This window comes from Meleagris gallopavo, chromosome 1 (genome assembly GCF_905368555.1).
Source record: "Meleagris gallopavo chromosome 1, MGAL_WU_HG_1.1, whole genome shotgun sequence".
NCBI classification, from domain to species: Eukaryota; Metazoa; Chordata; class Aves; order Galliformes; family Phasianidae; genus Meleagris; species Meleagris gallopavo.
The window spans coordinates 58,302,318-58,320,743 of NC_139404.1; the positions used below are offsets into that span (position 1 = coordinate 58,302,318).

The 18,426-nt window shown below is 36.8% G+C and overlaps 1 protein-coding gene across 6 annotated transcripts in view; it reads right to left on the reverse strand.

Moving 5' to 3' along the window:
* The window catches only part of FGD4 (FYVE, RhoGEF and PH domain containing 4), a 115,826-nt gene that overhangs the window by 12,821 nt on the left and 84,579 nt on the right, over window positions 1-18,426 (reverse strand). For all 6 annotated transcript variants that reach the window (XM_085229338.1, XM_085229347.1, XM_085229370.1 and 3 more), the window contains 6 exons: window positions 10,212-10,301; window positions 8,224-8,369; window positions 4,432-4,588; window positions 3,147-3,285; window positions 2,255-2,313; window positions 1,495-1,641 (listed from right to left, as the gene is read on the reverse strand). In XM_085229338.1, coding sequence (XP_085085464.1) covers window positions 1,495-1,641; window positions 2,255-2,313; window positions 3,147-3,285; window positions 4,432-4,588; window positions 8,224-8,369; window positions 10,212-10,301 — 738 coding nt within the window. The remainder of the gene's footprint in view (window positions 1-1,494; window positions 1,642-2,254; window positions 2,314-3,146; window positions 3,286-4,431; window positions 4,589-8,223; window positions 8,370-10,211; window positions 10,302-18,426) is intronic.

Genomic DNA, 18,426 nt, shown 5'->3' on the forward strand with positions numbered 1-18,426 from the left:
CTTTTCTGCTTAGCTGATACATGCAGAGACCAAAACTGTAATGCAAGGCATCTTTTTTCTAATATTTTTATGGGATTCAGAAATAAAATTTAAGGCCAGGACCAACAGCTATCAGAATAATTGCTCTGTATATACAGCAGTCATCATAACATTTATTATCTACTATGCTTAGCAACAGGACAAGGGGAATTGGCTGTGAACTGGAAGAGGGTAGTTTTAGTGTGAGGGTGGTGAGACACTGGAACAGGCTGCTCAGATATGTTGTGGATGCTCCCTCCCTGGAAGCATTCAAGGCCATGCTGGATGGGGCTTTGAGGAGCCTGGTCTAGAGGGAGGTGTCCCTGCCTATAGCAGAGAGGTCGAAACTACATGATCTTAGAAGTCCCTTCCTATGATTCTATGCTCCAACTGGATATTTTATGCCACTGTAATCCTTTTGTTAAAAAAATAATTCACATGCCTCAGTTCTGCAGAAACTATTCTAAATTGCACAGTAAGAACTCTGCTCTTCTTTATTAATTCATTTAAAATTCATTTTTACCCTCTACCAAATCACTTAGTATTGTAGAATTTGCAACTACTATTATTAGACAAGGATATGAGTCATTTCTCCAAAAGAAATGAATACTGTGGTCTTACAGTTTTTATTCACAGAAAACCTCAATATCACATGAAAAAAAAATAATACATGAGCAGGACAAATATATATTCCTTTATTAAATATTAGAACATTTACATTCTTATGTAAATGTCCAAACTTCCAGCCAAGGAACATATTTCTTAAATAAGCTCTAATGAATTTAGTTCTCTCACATCTTTCCTCACATTTTCTCTGTATTTTTTAAAAACAGATACTCAAATCCCTTTTGAACTTGTCACCTCTTGTGTTAAGCACTGAACTGCATCGCACCTTTTCCAAGGGAGCTTTAAGGGCACACTGCTGTAGTCTGTTATTCCTAAGAGAAAAAACGGGCTCCTGTCAAGAGGATGAATTGCCATAACAACAAGTTTCCATAGGACCATAAGGCTTACACAAGCACCAAGACACACAGTCTATCAGGTCTGAAATCCCAAGCATCTACATTTCTGTTTTATGAGAACTACAAAGTTCCCATGCTCTAGAACACAAGTGTCCAACCTTTTGGTTTGCCTGGGCTGCACTGAGTGAAGAGGAATTGTCATGGGCAATACAATATTGTTTATTGTATGTAAGTAACATTTTTTATTTTTTATTTTTTTTTTAATATTAGAACATAAAACGAGTGGTTTGGACCTACATTTTTTAACAACGAGTTGTTAGGTGCTGGTTCAGTTCTGAACAGTGTTCTCATGCCCTTCTATAAGCAGTAATGGGTTTGCTCAAGCTCAAATATCATTAGAGGAAGGGTTACTCATTGACATCAACTAGAAGAGAATTTGCCTCTCTCTTTCACAGTTCTTTCAAGTCTAGAAAGACAAACAGCCACCCTTGCAAAAAGACAGCATCATACTCACAAGGAAAAGGTGACGTTCTTGAGCAGATGTATTGCGAGCAGCAAGTTTAAGGATCTGTCCTTCTTTTATTAGTTCATTTGAAGGGTTCACAATGTCTTCCTCTTCTCCCAGCATCTCATATATCTCTAACAATTTCTTTAGATTCTCCTGTTCACGGAAAACACAATTACAAAGCTTATTAATTAACAGCACTGATCTTAATGCATTTTAAAGGAAATGCCAGGAGCTTGTGTAAGTCTGGAGAATGTTAGTTTTGTAACAAATATTTTTTATATATATATATTTATATACATATATAGCTGGTATATATAGTCAACCATGCAGATTGATTAATCAAGTTGATATAGCTTTAAGAAATATTATGATAGTCTTTAAAAATGTTGGTATATATAGAGCATGCATATTTATTGTCCAAAATTTCAAAATACTAATTAAGTATTTCAGAATACTTAATCTATACCTATCATGTCAGTCTGATAACAGTAGGGAAACGGTAACTATTTTTTACAAACATTATTTTTCCACCAACAGAAACAGATGCAACAAGGTTAAGAGTCCAAGATATTTGAACCTGGAACTTGTCAAATTTTGTTTATCATCTCCAGGAACTGTATAAATACGGCGAGTAGAAGCAATCACTTGGACACAGAGAAGTAATTTTTTTCCATTTTAGGGAAAATGTTCAATTCATGCTCCTAGCTTCACTGAATACTCAAATACAGTATTTTTAAAAATGAACAGTAAAACAAGAATAATTTACCATTTTCCTTATTGCACTATTTGAGTGGCTTGCTGCAGTGGATATAATTTCCAGGGATTCTAGATAAAAGGAAAAAAAATAGAAAAGAAAGAAAAGCAAAACAAAAAGCTGCATTTTCATGTGTATTTCTATTGCACAGAAAAATGGAAATTTCTACAAAACTATGTTTGTAATTTTTACACAAATTACACCCTATGATAAATTCATTACATTATCAATGAAAACTAACAAAGGTAAAGTGGACAACACAAGAAATTTAGCAACCAAATGGAAATAATAATCAGGAAAGATCAGAAGAGAATTATTGTAGATTACCTTAAGGTGAGCTTCAATACTTAGAATCACACTTTTGTGATAGGAACAGTCACGGTTTTCTCTCACCTCTTTTCACAAAGTACTCCAGAATCTCACACAATTTATTTTTTTTTTAGTTCAGACACCTCATATTACTAATATTTACAATAATATTGCTAATAATGAAATAAAGAGAGGAAAAACATTGAAAATTGATTTTTCTTTTTCCCTGTAAGAGTTTAAAAACAGAACAGTCTAAATCTTCCTCTTTTTTTTCCAAATAAAATAAAATACATGTGCATAAAAAAATAATCTGATGAGTAAAAGCAAACAAAAAAAAAAACTTGAGCGCAATTCCAAAACTAAAGCAAAACTAACATACTCTGTTAGAATAACTAAAGGCTTTACAGTTTCTACACTAATTTCATCTACTTTTCAAATATTTTTTCCAAAGAATCCTACTATTCCACTCAGTAAATGCTACCATTCTTTTTGCAGTGTTTTTCTTTTCACTTTTTTCCCTGAAAATGGTTTAAATGTACAGTATCCCCTTTCTAAAAGCTTATTACCACTATTTTATTGACTAGTAGATATTTACTTTCAGCATCTTTCCAGTCTAGGGAGTCCTGAGGCAATTTCCTTAGGTAGTCCTTTAGAAGCATCTCATAGCGTGGAATGCGTTGTACAGGCTCTAGCATGTGATGTTGTAATGTCAAACTTCCACACACTTTTTCCTTCTAAAAAATTGTAAACATATTTCAGTGTAGTAAGCAAAAATACTACTTCACAAGGATTTAGTAAAATAAAAATTATAATAGATAAAACAAATAATGTATTTTAGGAACATGCACGACAGACATTCTGAAAAAAAATTACAAAAGCTACTTTAACAAAACAAATAGTTAGAAGTTCTTTCCTAAATGTAATTGTAAAAATAATATCCTAAATATTCAGCAGAACGTATAAAGTGAAGCCCTACCAAAAAAAATTCCCCAACTCCAGTGTACTTTACCATTCTTTTTGTAATAACTCTGAGATTCAGATAAAGAGCACTGAGTTATATGAACAGGTCAGGATCATGTGTTAGAAAAAGTCTCTTAAATGAGCAATAAAGGTGTGTTTTATCTCTTTGAGGAGAGAATGCTTTCTTAGAGTTTTATTCATACTTGGGGATGTTGTATCGTTTTAAGATGTTCTTTTCCATAAACTTAGATGTAATTAATAGAATACATTAAAATACACATAATTGCCTTCCTTGGCTTAGAATCAAGATGCCTTTTATTGCAATGAAATTTAAGCAGAAATATCTTGCAGTATTTCTTGATGTTGGGACATCAAGAACAGGCATGACAAAGATACATACCTGCCTTTCACAGAGAAACCTACAGGGAGCACTATAGCATATGAAACACGCTCTTTGAAAGAACAGCGTGTTGCTGTCAAGTCTCCTTTTACTTTTTATGGCTCAGCATATTGTATTTCAGACCTACTTCCAAAGCTAAGTGTTCTGCATAAACAGCAACGGTGTGAGCCAACAGAATACCTGCAGATTCAGCACGAGGATCTAAAGCTGCACTGATGCACAATTTTATCCTAAAACTATTTACTCTCAGTATCTATGACAAAAATATGTTTAGTCTTCCCATGCTTCAAGCTTTACACATTGGTCCTCTGTGATGCAGTGGAAAGTTTGGATTTATGTGGGTATTTATGCACATGTGAAGAGAGAAAGAGAAGAAAAACTGCAGCATGAAGTGGAGAAAAGAAACACTTACTTCTAGAGGATTCTGTAATTTTCTGTTTTATTCTTTTCTCTCCTAAAATCCTAAACATCTTTATACATGCTTGTACTACTTGCAGCTCTACATTATTCTCCACATTACCTGAATCTCCTGAATGATGAATTTGAATTGAGGTGACCGTTCGGTCCATGTTTTCACCAATTCCATTGCATTATCAAAATTCTTCACGTACTCTCCATACATCTTGAGAAAAGGAGCTAACTTCTGCAGAATATCTCCAATTCTGGGGGTGGTAGTCCTGCAAAGTAAGAGAGTGGAATCTCAGAGCAGACAGAAAAGAAGAAAGTCACACATGGTTATCAAAAAGTTTCAAGCATTTAACAGAGAATCCTTCTGCTTGGAATCACCTTGTGTAGAGTTTCAACACAACTGTTAAAGAGAAACTGAATTAACATGGAAAGAGTTTCTGCATTCTCGTTGTGTGATGTGTGAGCATTATAGACCAAGTGGAACACTAAAGAACAGAAAACTATTTATAATGAAAAGCTTGAAAGTCTCTCTTTACAAAACATAATCTAAATTATTTTACCTGCAGTTCCTCAGAAGTATTATATCATCTTATACTTCTGTGGACATACTTTACCCTCAGTAAAAACCTGTGGTTTTGTTTGAGGACCAAATTCATACTACAGAGCTTCCCTTCAGTGCTCAGTATAAATACATGCATTTACAATGTTAAAAAAAAATATATTATCTGACAAAATGGATAGAGTAGTGAGAATACCTGGGACTTTTGTGGTAACTTTCCCACATTCTTCCCAATTACTGAGAGCATCTTAAAACAAATCAGAATAGTACAGAAACTAACTGAAGGACAGGCACAGAGAAACTGTACTCTGTGTGCACAGAAAGCATAACAGCACACATGCATCTCTGAGAACTGGAATATAAAATGTGTTTCATATTTTGTTTTCAAGCACTCATTCAGAAATCCATTATCTCCGGAATTCAGTAGGTTGGATTGGACCCTGGGCAACTTGATCTAGTGAGTGGCAGCTGCCTATGATAGCTGGGTTGCAACTGTAAGGGAGGATGATCTTCAAGATCCCTTCCAACCCAAGTCATTATGTATTTCTATTACTCTGAAAATCTCTACAATTGCTTGAAAGAAGATTGTAGCAAGGTGGGCTCTCTTCTCCCAGGAAACTAGTGATAATGGCCTCAATTTGTACCAGGAGATGTTCAGTTGGATATGAGGAACGATTTGTTCTCAGAAGGAGTGGTGAGGCACTGTAATAGGCCGCCCAGAGAAGTGGTGGAATCAACATTCCTGAAGGTGTTCAAGAAACATGTGGATGTGGCACTGAGAGACATGGCTAGCAAGCAAGGTAGTGATGGGTTGGGGTTGGACTAGATGATATTAGAGTCTTTTCCAACTTTAATGGTTCTATAATTCTACAAAGTCACAAATCAACACACTGTAGTGGTCTGAAGAGAAGCAATCTTCTGCAATTACATCTGCACGTACTCTGACACACCACTGCTTCCAAAGCTGTTCAGAAGGGAAAGTTACTTGAACAGCAAACACTGGCAAGCTCAAGAAATAGGATTTCACATCATTTGTAGGTACAGAAACACTTCCAATTTTGGTGTTATCAGACCACAGTGGTATTCACCTAAGCATTCTAAAAAAATCTAGAATTAAATAGTTGAGAATTTCTGATTGTGGAAGTTAAGCAAAAGTCTGTAAAAATTCACACAGCCAAGGTGATTATAATATATAAGCTAACAGACATCCAAATGGAATTGAAATTTGTAGTTCCAAATTAAAGCAAAAATCACATCAGTAGGTCAGTTCTGAAATTGCCAAAGAATACAGTCTAAAACATTGCGTTGAATAATTTGTCCCCAAGAAAACCCCAAAAACTCCAGAGGATATCACATTGTGTTTTTATATTCTTCACAGGTATTTGCTATTGGACTTGCTTGGGTACAACAGAAAAGCATTTAGATTTGTATTTTGACTTGGAATTGATATTATGCTCTGTTTTGCTCTTTTCATGGGAAATATATTGCACTGTTTTCAAGCCATATGTTGTGAGAGATATTCAGCTCCAGCTGTTGCTCAGCTCATTCAATATGCCATTACCAAACCATTTCCACTGGATAAGTTTAGACACACATGGTGTTTTATTCTAAAAGAAGAATCTTCTTCTGCTCTCTTTCCCAATTTCAAGAACTCTACATTGAGATCCCTTCCAACTGCTGCAATTCTGTGATTCTGTGACTTTCACTTTATGTGTTCAAAAGCAACCAAAACTCATGGATAAGTCGGAATTTTTATGGGAATTTTAAACAGAAGTAGTGCATACAAGTATCAAAACTTCAATATTTCTATTAATTAAGAGAACTGCTGGGAAAAGCAAATTCTGAATCTAGCAGAGGCTGTTACGCCAGGCAGTTTCAACAATCATCAGAAATAACTTTCTTAAGCCACACCCTTTCTTCCATCTTATCCCAAAAGCAAAATGTTGTTAGGGCATTCAAATAATGTGTCTCACAGCACAGAAGTTTTTTCCAAGCAGCTGCTTACAGTGCAACTTAGTAGTTTTTCACCAATAGTTGTAGCTTACCTGCAAAAAAAATGCTATTAAACCCTTAAGGCTATGTAATTATATACACATAATTAGCATGCAATTTAGCATTTTGCAAAACTAGCATGATCCATCTTCTGTGCTGAATCCAGAGCAAGATCTTGAGAGTTAGTCACAAAATTAATTTCAAATACACACTGACAAAATGTAGTGTATGCTGCTTTTTAAGCATATTGTAAGTTAAACTTTACATCTCATGATTATGCAATCTATTTCCTATCAGATTTTTTTTCAATTGTTCAGATGAAGAGAATGGATTTGTTTTGTTATTCTGCAAGGAACATAAGAAAAAGGCTTAAACTTTGTTATATTTCATGATACTCAGGTTTTATTTACTTACCTGTATTACAGACTGTTCAGGGCTACCATAGTTTGTGCATGATAACTACTCCTACTTAAAAGAATTTTTTTTAACAATTTCATAAGATAAACCAGAAATACATGGCCATATTTTGGTATCTCCAGAATCCCATATACCAAGGAAGGATAAAGATACAATAGTAGATGAGTACATTAGGGACTATATTTACACATCTTCCTTGCTGCAAATATTCTTGACTTAGTTTTCTGTTTGAAATTAAAACCCCAAACACGAATTATTATGTATTCCATTTTAGTACTGAAAGCAATAATAAGAAAGATTACTGTGTTGGAGACCAACGATAGAATGTTAGGAAACCACACTGAGCTGCTACAGGCGTGATTCAGACTGGATATCAGGAAAAATTACTTTACTGTGAGGGTGATCAAAACACTGGAAGAGGCTTCCTGGTTAGGTGGTTGATGTCCCCTGGCTGTCAACATTCAAGAGACATTTGGATAAATCCTTAGTAGTATACTGTAACATCTAGTCAACCCGAAGTGGTCAGGCAGTTGGACTAGATCTTTGAAGGTCCCTTGCAACTGAACTATTCTATTCTTATTTCTGTTCTACAAGGGTAGCACAAAACAAATAAATCCACTTTGTCTCACTTTTTTATTACGCGCACTGAATTCATCAGGTTGCACAATTTCGGTTTGATTCCCTAATTCAGCAGGGCTTTTAATCATGAGTAATCTCACTGGCTTCGGTAAGATAGATATCTTAGTTTGAGCTAATGATGAAAGTCCTTTGCTGAGACAGATCCTGATGAAGTGTAGAGGAGCAGATGTTCTCCTACCCACAGTGTTTCCTTGTATTGGAGCACTTAATTATGAAAGTATCTTCAGTACCTTAACCCCGTAACAGCTTCTACAGACACTGTTTTAGTAAATTACTAATCAGTGAATCATCTCTTACCATTCTTGCATTCTTTTCTCAAGTTCGGGAAGTAAAAATTTACTGTGGAAGGCATTTATTGATGAAATATTAGAAAAGATTTTGTTAATCACTTCAGCTGGAAAAGAACCTCTGTTGGCTTCTTCAAGGAGTCTGGAGTAAAATACCTGCAATGAAAAAAAGAACCCCAAACCTATTAGCTTTTTATCTTTTATCACTGGATGAAGAGCCATCCTCTCCTTCCCACTCCAATCATGACAAGACTAATGTTTCAATAACATAGGCAGATAATCACAGAAATTGTTTCCTTTCCCAGAAGTTAAAAGCTACTCCTCCTGTTACACCTAGCTTTTTTCCTTTGAGCCACAAAAGTGCTGTAGGCTGAGCAGACGTAAGGAAAGCCAAACTGAAGGAGTGCCATTCTAGTCTGACTCCAATATCCTGTCTGTTTTAACAGTTAGATCTTCTCAGCTCTCCCAGTTCTCCAGTCATGTTTTCCATTCTCACTTTCTCTTCAGTGAGCATGATTTCTGATTACCATTAGCCCAATAGCTGTGTGCTATAGCCCCTTATCCTTAAAATGTCAAGTAACCAACAGACTAGAACAGACTATACAGACTATACCATTTCAAGTGCAAAAGACTTTAATACTACCGTAGTCTCTAAAATAAAAAAAAAAAAAAACATTATTTCCCCATCAATTGCTCTACCTGACTTGTAGGCACAAAATGAGTAGAGACACATAACTCTTAACATGCACATCACATAAACCAGTGCTCATGGGAAGCTATGTCTCACACAGTCCATGTCTCACACTTTCATTTATACTTTAAAATACACTCACTTTGCTGCATCTCTGAGAGGACAATTAGAAAATTTGGATAAATTCCTTCAAAGACTATAAAGGTTACATACTTTTAAGCCCAGTTTAGAAGCACAATGGTCACGAACAATCCACTTTCCTCACATTATCAGTAGTTGAGCAGCTGCGCTTGAAACCATTTTTCAGAACTCTGTCTAGCTAATATTTGGAAAAGTCATAGAGTAATCTATGCATGATTGAATCAAGGACAATACTTATACATTACCTGTCAGTAAAAGCCATAAATTAAATAATAGGTATTGTTTTTTTCCCAATCAAATCAGAATTTTTTTCTCCTCATTACTTATAAGGACAACTACTTAGATTCCCCAAGGAATCCAAACAATTATTCTGTCAGTCGAGGCTTCTTATTTTTTTCCTCAGCAATGTATACAAGACTTTTGCATTAGGCCTGAGAAGTTTAAACAGTGATATCTGAGAAAAATATCGTGGAGTAAGGCAATGCATAGCTATAAGTACTCAGATAAAATGGATATAGGCATTTTGTGAAAAGTAAATAAAAATAAGAAAATACTAAGAACTACAGATTTTCAAATTTAAGAACTATCAGTTTAATTCTAAAGAGCACAAGAACTTGACTCTTCTCTTGCAGGAGAAGTAATTTTTGTTCACTTTAACAGGATCTACTCTAAATGTACAGTGGGAAAATAGGGCATGTAGGGTTTAGAATGGGCGTCTTCGTAGGTTCTTTAGCATTGAAGAGAAATGCTGTTCATGTGGCTCAAGTCTGAAAGACTTAATTTGCTAGCGGGCAGGCAACTTCAGTACTATAAAATGATTCTTCTTGCTCAACTCAAGAGAAGCCAATAAATGAGTGAGCATAGTATTATCCATCCCTTTTATTGGATTGGTTACTAGTGTGGATTTTGCACTACTGTTGCTTATGATAAACTCTACTCATGCACACAGAAGATTTGCATTAATACAACATTCTAAAACAGTTTTTTAAAAAAACGCAATGTTCTTAAAGTAGAAAAAAAAAGGCAAAGTTATGCAGCAACCACAAATGACTGGCTGTAAAGGTCAGCGACATGAAAAACATAGAACCTCCTTTACGTATTTACATGTGCATGCGGCCATTTTAATGAACTAAAAGAAAGAAAAGAAAAATTCAAGAGAAACATACTTGATCTAGGAGGCCAAGTCGGCTAACATAGGCTTTTTCTGTTTGCAGAAGTTCACTGGCAATTTTGTGACGTTTCTGTTCATCTGTCTCCTAAGGGAGAAGAAGGAAAGCTCTTAAAATACTTAGAAAACATAACAATAAAGTAGGAGGAGAAAAAAAAAGTTAAAAAGATACACAATTACCTCAGAGTCCAAAAAGCATCTGAAAATCAACTTTCACATTTAGGAAATGTGAAATGTCAACCTATTTTGGAAAATAGAAGCTTTCTGCCAATTTAATCAACAAAAACAAGTCAGAGGAGGATTAAAAGAAAGGAAGAAAAAGAAATCAGTAAAACTACAGAGCAAAAGCCAAAGCCTAACCAATTTATTATTTCTCAATTTGTACAGGAATCTTTGCCAAAGCTCCAACTCCCTACTGAACAGCTCAGCTCCATCCCTGTAACCAAGTACTATCAACCTTTCAGTGCTGGAAGAACTCATTTGCAGAGTAAAATGTAACAGATGGAATTAGTTGGTGTTCTCCCTCGCCCCCGCTCTGAAAGTTATTTGAACTGACTGTTCTTTGCATAACAGAACCATTGCAAAATATCATTAAAAATGTGTTATGTTCATCAATTAAATCATTGCTGATGCACAGTTGACTGCAATTAGAATATTCCTTCACTAGTTCTTTACATAAGTCATTTTTGTTTCTTAAGGAATTTTTCACTTTAAAGTCTTTCATTCACAAAAAAATGTATTTTTGATTCTTCTGCTAAATGTAAAACTTAAATATTTGTTCAAATTTCAATATTAAATTGAATATGTTGGAATAGAAAATTATGTGTTATTTCAAAACAATTAAAAATACTAAAAATACTAAACATTCCAAAATACTAAATAAAAGTCTCATGCTCAGAAGTGCCATATTCAACAAAACAGCTCTTCCATTATAAGATTTTCTTTGGGGTTTAGTAGCTGTGCTGAAAAGTACTGACATTTAATGACATCTGAGTCCTAAGGAAGTGCTAGTCTATGTCCAAATGGAGCTTATGGGAAAATGGGAATTTTCTAGACAAACTTTGGAAATCTTCCATTAAAATAAATAAAGAGAAGAGCCTGATAGAGTTATTTCTGATTTCAAACTGCCTACTGCTTTCTGCAAGATGAATATTTGCAGGTACATATAGTTGTACATATTGCCAAAAAGTGAGCAATAAAGAACAGAGCTTTCATGTAAAGGACCAAAGTGTGTTCTTTCCCCTTTCAGCATTCAGCAAGTCTTCCAGATACGAATACTTTACAACTCTGATCTTCAGTGTTAACAGTCACACTGCTACATAGGAAGTCCCCTCCCTAAATACAGGCGTTCAATAGCGACTTCAAAGCTGTTCATTAAATCTATTTCAATCAACATAGCAACCACAGTAACCTACGGAACAGCATTTTAAGTGCTGTCAAGAGACATTGCAGAGAGCTGAAGGATTAGCTGTTACAGCCCCAGCATGCTGTTTAGTGCAGTTATTTACAAGGAATCTCACATACGGATTTGCCAGAGGCACAAAAACATGGAGGCTACTGGTTCTTCTTCAAATACATTTTGGATTTGTTTTATTTTTCAATTTTTCTTTGTTTTTTCTTTGTTTGCTAAAAGTCCCCACCTCCCTGAAGCACTGCTACAGAACTGATGTACAGTTTTCAGAATATTACTTCAACTAAACAGGAGAGGGAAAATCATGCACAGCGCACTGAAAAAAATAGTATTTAAAATGAGCAATTCAGAAAAAGCATTCAGTCCTCACCTCGAGCCAAGGCAAATCCCTTGCTCTTCCACTATGCTCCAACCCCCTGCTTTTCCATTCTTTAAGTATCTCCCTCACACATCTCCCTAATTCTAGAACTTCGATCTCCTTTCTACAGTCAGTACTTGACTCAGGAATCATCTTTGTGGGAAAAAACATCCACCAAGGATGAGTTATCTTTTAATCACAGTGGCATGCTCTTATTCCAGCATAGGAACATCCACCTACGGGGTTAGATCGGTGCAAGAATAATGCAAAATTTGATTGCTAATGCTTTTTTTTTTCCAGAGAAGTCCTCAGTTTCCCGCTATATCATCTCAATATCTGCCTACATTTTACAGCTCCCAACTGTTTTCTACTTCTAGCTCCATCTTCACCCCTTCTCATACTCTCACATCCTCGCCTTCCCAATACCCTATCTAAAAGAAACCATCTGGTTTCCATGAGGTCACTCCAGCTTCCTTCTTTGGAAACAAGAAGTTTCAGGCTATTTTGTTGACAGTAACATCCATGTCTTTTAGAGCTTTTTTGATAGAATTGGCAGCTGCTTGTCACAAACACAAGGGGTGAAACAGGTCCACATATATAGATTTCAGGTCTTCCTATATTAAGGAAAGACTCACCACCGTGCTATGTGGAATGATATGCAAAACCCATGCTGTACCTCTGTCCCAGCTTGAGCACCCACACCCTGCTTGGAGAGGGCACAGACATGGGCTCAGGACAGGCAGAGGAGACAAAGAACAGGCTCTGCAGATCTGCACGAGGCTATTCTGAGCAGCAGAAAAGAAGTCTTGCAATATAATTTGGAAATAAATCCTGAATAATATTTTGCAACAGTAAGAATGACACAGAGCTGCTGGTTATTAGAGCTGTTCTACAAAACAGTCTTGAAAAAGCTCACAGAGACAACTGGAGCAAAAAAGCTTAAAAGAAGAAACTTTAGAAAAAACAGGCACAAAAAACATGAAGTTAATATTACTCTGCTATGAGCTTCAGTGCTTCTGTAAAGAACAGCTGTTTCAAATCTGACCTGACCTGTAGATACTAATCTTTGAAAACTGCAATTTTAGACAATTTTTACTTACATATCTTTAAAATAGCTTCCCTAATGATCTGAAACAGACATTTTTTCTGGTTAAATCATTTATTAACTGAAGTATTTCAAAATTAATTTCAAGCAAACCATACTTTCCGATCTGTCCAAACATTTGACAAGGTTCATGCAGGCAGACTCCAAATCTATATATTTAGATAGTATTTTAAAATAAATATTTTATCTTGATTGAATTGCATACTCTTTAGCACAAAGCATTGTATCCTTAATATTATTGTGTTACTACAAATGTTTCAGAAATTAAAATTGTAGATGCTTCATCCTTGGAAGCGTTCAAGGTTAGTTTAAATGGGGCCCTGAGCAGCCTGATATAGCAGAAGAGGCCCTGTTTATGGCAGGAGGTTGGAACTAGATGGTCTTTAAGGTCCATTCCAACCCAAACCATTCTGTGATTCTATAGACGTAAGTAATTTTTACCCAAAATGAACTCTAAAGTTAAGATCAAGTATGTAAAACGCAAATGAGGATATGAACTCTTTGATCCGTGTTTATGTTTCCTCCTAACATTGTTTTTCCACTGTCCTAATTTTGGACAAATTACACTAATTTAAAGCAGACTTTATATAAACAAAATTCCAATGCAATCATCACATATTACCCAAACCAAACAAGAACCATCTTCCCATCAAGAAAACTATACCTACCAACATGATAGTGATACAGTATGATTTACTTTTATCACAGCTTTTGACTCAAGAACACTGCAGTAATATATTAAGGAACACAGATAGAGTGAGAGATGTAAAATACAAGCAAATACAATTTAATCTACACTGTGGGATTTTGGTTTTGATTTAAATACTAAGTTTGATCTAAATTAACAGAGTGAGCTTTTCCTTTTCAAAAAACATTTGTGGCATTGTTACCTCCTGATCTGAAACGTTGTTCTGTAAGTATTAGGAATATAAACGTAAATGTCCAAGAGAATTTAAGATTTAATTTAGTTTCTGAAATTGAGGTAAGCACTCAATTATGCTTGACCTACTGAATGCTATCACCATCTCTGCCACCTTAACTCTATGCAACAGTTCATTACACAGGCAATTGGAGAGTTTCTTCACAGTAACAAAGAAAAGCAGCGAAGATCCTAGTGTCCCTAAAGAATATTTTTGAATTTTAACATTGGGTGCTAAAGATACACAGCTTTGTTCATGATTTAATTCTGCTAAGGAAGAACGTAAAACTGTAAAACCAGCAGTTTTCACTTTCTCTCTTCATCTAGCATTGCAACAATTAAGCGTATCTTGGGAGAAAGTTAAATTAGCATGAAAGTTTCGTTTAATATGAATCAAAATTTCACCTTGCATTTAGAAATACATGATATTCACTGTAAAACACCAGAATCCCCAGCATGGCTATTAAAAGGAAACATCAGGTAATTACTTTATTAAAGATGTGCAATGGATTCTTCTCCATCTGTAGCAAACATGAAATATCCTGCTACCAAACCTCACAACAAACACATAAGTGTTTGTGATCTTGCCTGCAATTAAGTCCAGTACCAGATTTCTCACAAGATGTTTTCCAGGATACTAATTGACCGGGATGTTCTTGTACTCTTCATCCTCCGCATTTTAGAAAAAAAAAAAAAAAATGACAGAAGGTGCTTCTACTGGAAGGCAGAAAATTTAAGTTTTAATTGTCTTCTTCCTTGTGGTATATGTGGTTTGTGACTTTCAGACTATCTAATAAAGTAAATAAGAGAAATAAAATCTAGTGTTTAAACTTTTCCAGAACATGTAAGAATCTGACTTCAGTGACAAGGAGGTGGGGTGGAAAACTTATGAGTAACGTTACTTCAAAATAAACTTTCTTTTTTAGGTCTAAAAACCATTTTCTGCTCCGGTTTTGCACCGGTTTAATTTACTCTTTCCAGCAATGGACTAACAGAAACACAGACTACCCTGATTTGTAAGGGACCCAAAAGGGTCATCAAATCCAACTCCTGGTTCCACACAGCACCACCCAAAACCCAAACCCTATGTCCGAGAGCAGCGTCCCAGTGCCCCTCGAACTCCAGCACTCAGGGCCATGCCCACCACCCTGTGGTGTAGACCCTGTCCCTAACCCCCAGCTGCCCTCCCCTGACACAGCTCCATGCCGTTCCCTTGGGCCCTGTCGCTGTCACACAGAGCAGAGCTCAGCACTGCCCTCCGCTCCCTGTGAGGAGCTACAGCTGCCATCAGGCCTCCCTCAGCTCCTCTGCTCTGCGCTAAGCAAACCAAGGGGCCTCAGGTGTTCCTCACACCCCTCGCTCTCCAAATGCTTCACCATCTTTGCAGCCCTCCTTTGGACACTCCCTAATACTTTTATTTCCTTCTTACGTTGTGCCACCCCAAATTATGCTAAGTGCTCAAGGTGAGGCCGCACAGTGCAGAGCAGGACAGCCCCTTTCCTCACCTTCCTTCCCCAAATTAGGCTGCACAAAGTGGACAAGATGCTTCACATCAGTATCAAAATACGTATCAGATGCATAAAATATAACTATGACTTGCATACATCTACTCCTATTGCTTTTACTCATTTGTACCTATGCCTGCTTAATGGAAAAGGATGCTAAGAGTGCTGTTACTGAGGGCAACACAACTTCAACATGAATGTATACAAGTTTTAAGATCCTTTACTGACTATGGGAGTGCTCGGCAGAATCTACAAACTGGCTACTCACAGTAATAGCTTAGGGCTCTGTCAGGCTTCTCCTGTTCCTCACCATCCTTCCTCTTATTCCAGATGGCACAGCAACAGCTGCTTTGATGGAGATGATTTCAGTTTATAGATTGCAGTACCTTAATCTAAATCAGTGTTTTATTTTGTAAAGTATAGGTCTTAGCTCAATCTACAGTAGATGTGATTCCTAATGTTACTAAAGGAGATCCTATACCACAAGCTCACTGGTATCTCAGAAACTGTTGTCATCCAATTCAGTTTTTACAGATTCGGTTCTCCACCGCACTGCACTCCAATATTTGTCTTAAGATTGCATGGGCTTATTCTATTTTGGTTTTCATCCTTCTAGCACCAGCAACAAGTACATCTAGTAAGAGTTGTAACACACCTCTCACTTTGGATCTCGGTCAGTACAAGCCAGAAAACATATATTAGACCACTCAGCAGGCCAAAGACATTTAAATGAGATTGCTCCCAGCCACATTTTATCAAAGCACTGGCCAAGTTCCTTCCTGGATTTGACGATACAACTGCTTCCCATTTCTGCCTTTTCTGAAGAATGCTGCCAGCACCTTACTGCGTAACTTGGATGCAAGCTTAGTATTGTCAGTGTAGCAGTCAGCACTTTTATTGGCACAGAGAGGAGAAGCACACATTACTGAACAGAATAAGGAAGCATAATGAGAGGTATGGCAGGTTAAAGGCACACTGGATCACCACTGGAATTATATTTAGATAGAAAACAGTGTTTAAACATTACTGTCAAAAACAAATCAGCAAAACAAATCAATAAAACAACTACCCATATCCTAGCACTTTCTCGGCATGACCCATTACATTTTATCTTGTAATACATGAGATCTGTCTTTCCTAGTTAATGAAATTACCCTCCATGTGTACATACAGGATCTCTAGTTAATCATACACAAGGGCTTGGAGAGATGGTGCTGTTTTGTGAATGAAAACACCAATGTATCTGTGTAAGAAAAAGACTATGACGCAGAACCTTCTGGAAACTATGCTAAGGTATATAGAAAGCTGTGGGGTGATTGGTGAAAGCCAAGTAGGGGCAAATCATGTTTGACAAATGTGGAGGCTTTCTACAATAGAGTTACAGCACTGATGGGTAAAAATAAGATCAAGCAACATCGTATACCTGGACTTGTGCGAAGCATTTGAAACAGTCATGTACAACATTCTTATCTATAAAACAGAGACGCATAGATTTGACAAATGGACCAAACAGTAGGCAAGTAATTGGCTGGATATTCACATCCAAAGAATCACAGGCAATGGCTTGATGCCCAGGTGGAGACCAATGATAGGTGGTTTCCCTCAGGAGTCTATATTAGGACTGGTATTATTATCAAACATCTTTGTCAGTGACATGGACAGTGAGACTGAATGCAGTCAGCAAGTTTACAGATGACACTAAGCTGAGTGGTGCAATCGACCCCCTCACAATGGAGGGAAGGGATGCCATCCAGAGATAGCTGGGCATGCTTGAGAGGGAGACCCATCCAAACCTCATGAAGTTCAAGAAGGCCAAGTGCAAGGTTACGCACTTGGGTCGGGGAAATCCCAAACATGAATATAGACTGGACAATTAGTGGTTTGACAGCAGCCGTGAAAAGGACTTTGCTGTAGTGACAGATGAAAAAATGAGTAAGAACCAGCAACATGCATTGACGGACCAGAAAGCCAATCATATTCTGGGTTGCATCAAAAGAAGTGTGACCAGCAAGTCAAGCGATGTGATTCTATTCCTCTATTCTGCTCTCATGAGACTCCACTAGGAGTATTGTATAGAGGTCTGGGGCTTCAAGCATAAGATAGACATGGATCTGTTGGAGGAAGACTAGCGGAGGGCCACAAAGGTGATCTGCATCATCTCTGGTGAAGAAAGGCTGAGAGCTGGATTTATTTAGCCTGGAGAAGAGAAGGCCCCAGAGAGACCATGTGTGTGGCCTTCCAGTACTTAAAAAGGACTTAAAGGAAAGATGGGGAGGGATTCTTTAGAAGGAAGTATATCAATAGCACAAAGTGTAATCTTTTTAAACTAAGAGGGCAGGTTTAGATTGGATATTAGGAAGAAATTCTTTGCTATGAAGCACTAGAATAGATTGCCCAGAGAGGTTGTGGATGCCCTATCCCTGGAAATGTTGAAGGCCAAGTTGAATGGGACTTCGAACAACTATTAGAATTTCATAGAATTTTTGAACTACAAGCCAGTTTCAGCCTTATGTTCTTTGAGTAATATGCGTGATTGTACCATCAAACTACATCCCTAATGAGCTGCCAAGTCATCAGCACAGACAATTTTCAGTTCAGGCCACATAATTCAGTATGAAGACTCTTAAAAGAAAAGAACATTTATGAAGTTACGAGGCAGAAGAGCAGTCTAATTTCATAGAATTACAATATTGGAAACGACTTATAAGATCATCTAGTCCAACCGTCTTCTCATTACCACTGCTACCACACTACTAAACCTTATCTCGCAGCTCCTCATCCAGACGCCTCTTAAACACTGCCAAGGACGGTGACTCCACGATCTCTCGGGCAGGCCATTCCAGTGCCTGACCACTATCTGAGAGAAAAAGTTTTTCCTCGTGTCTAATCTAAACCTCCTCTGGTACAACTTGCAG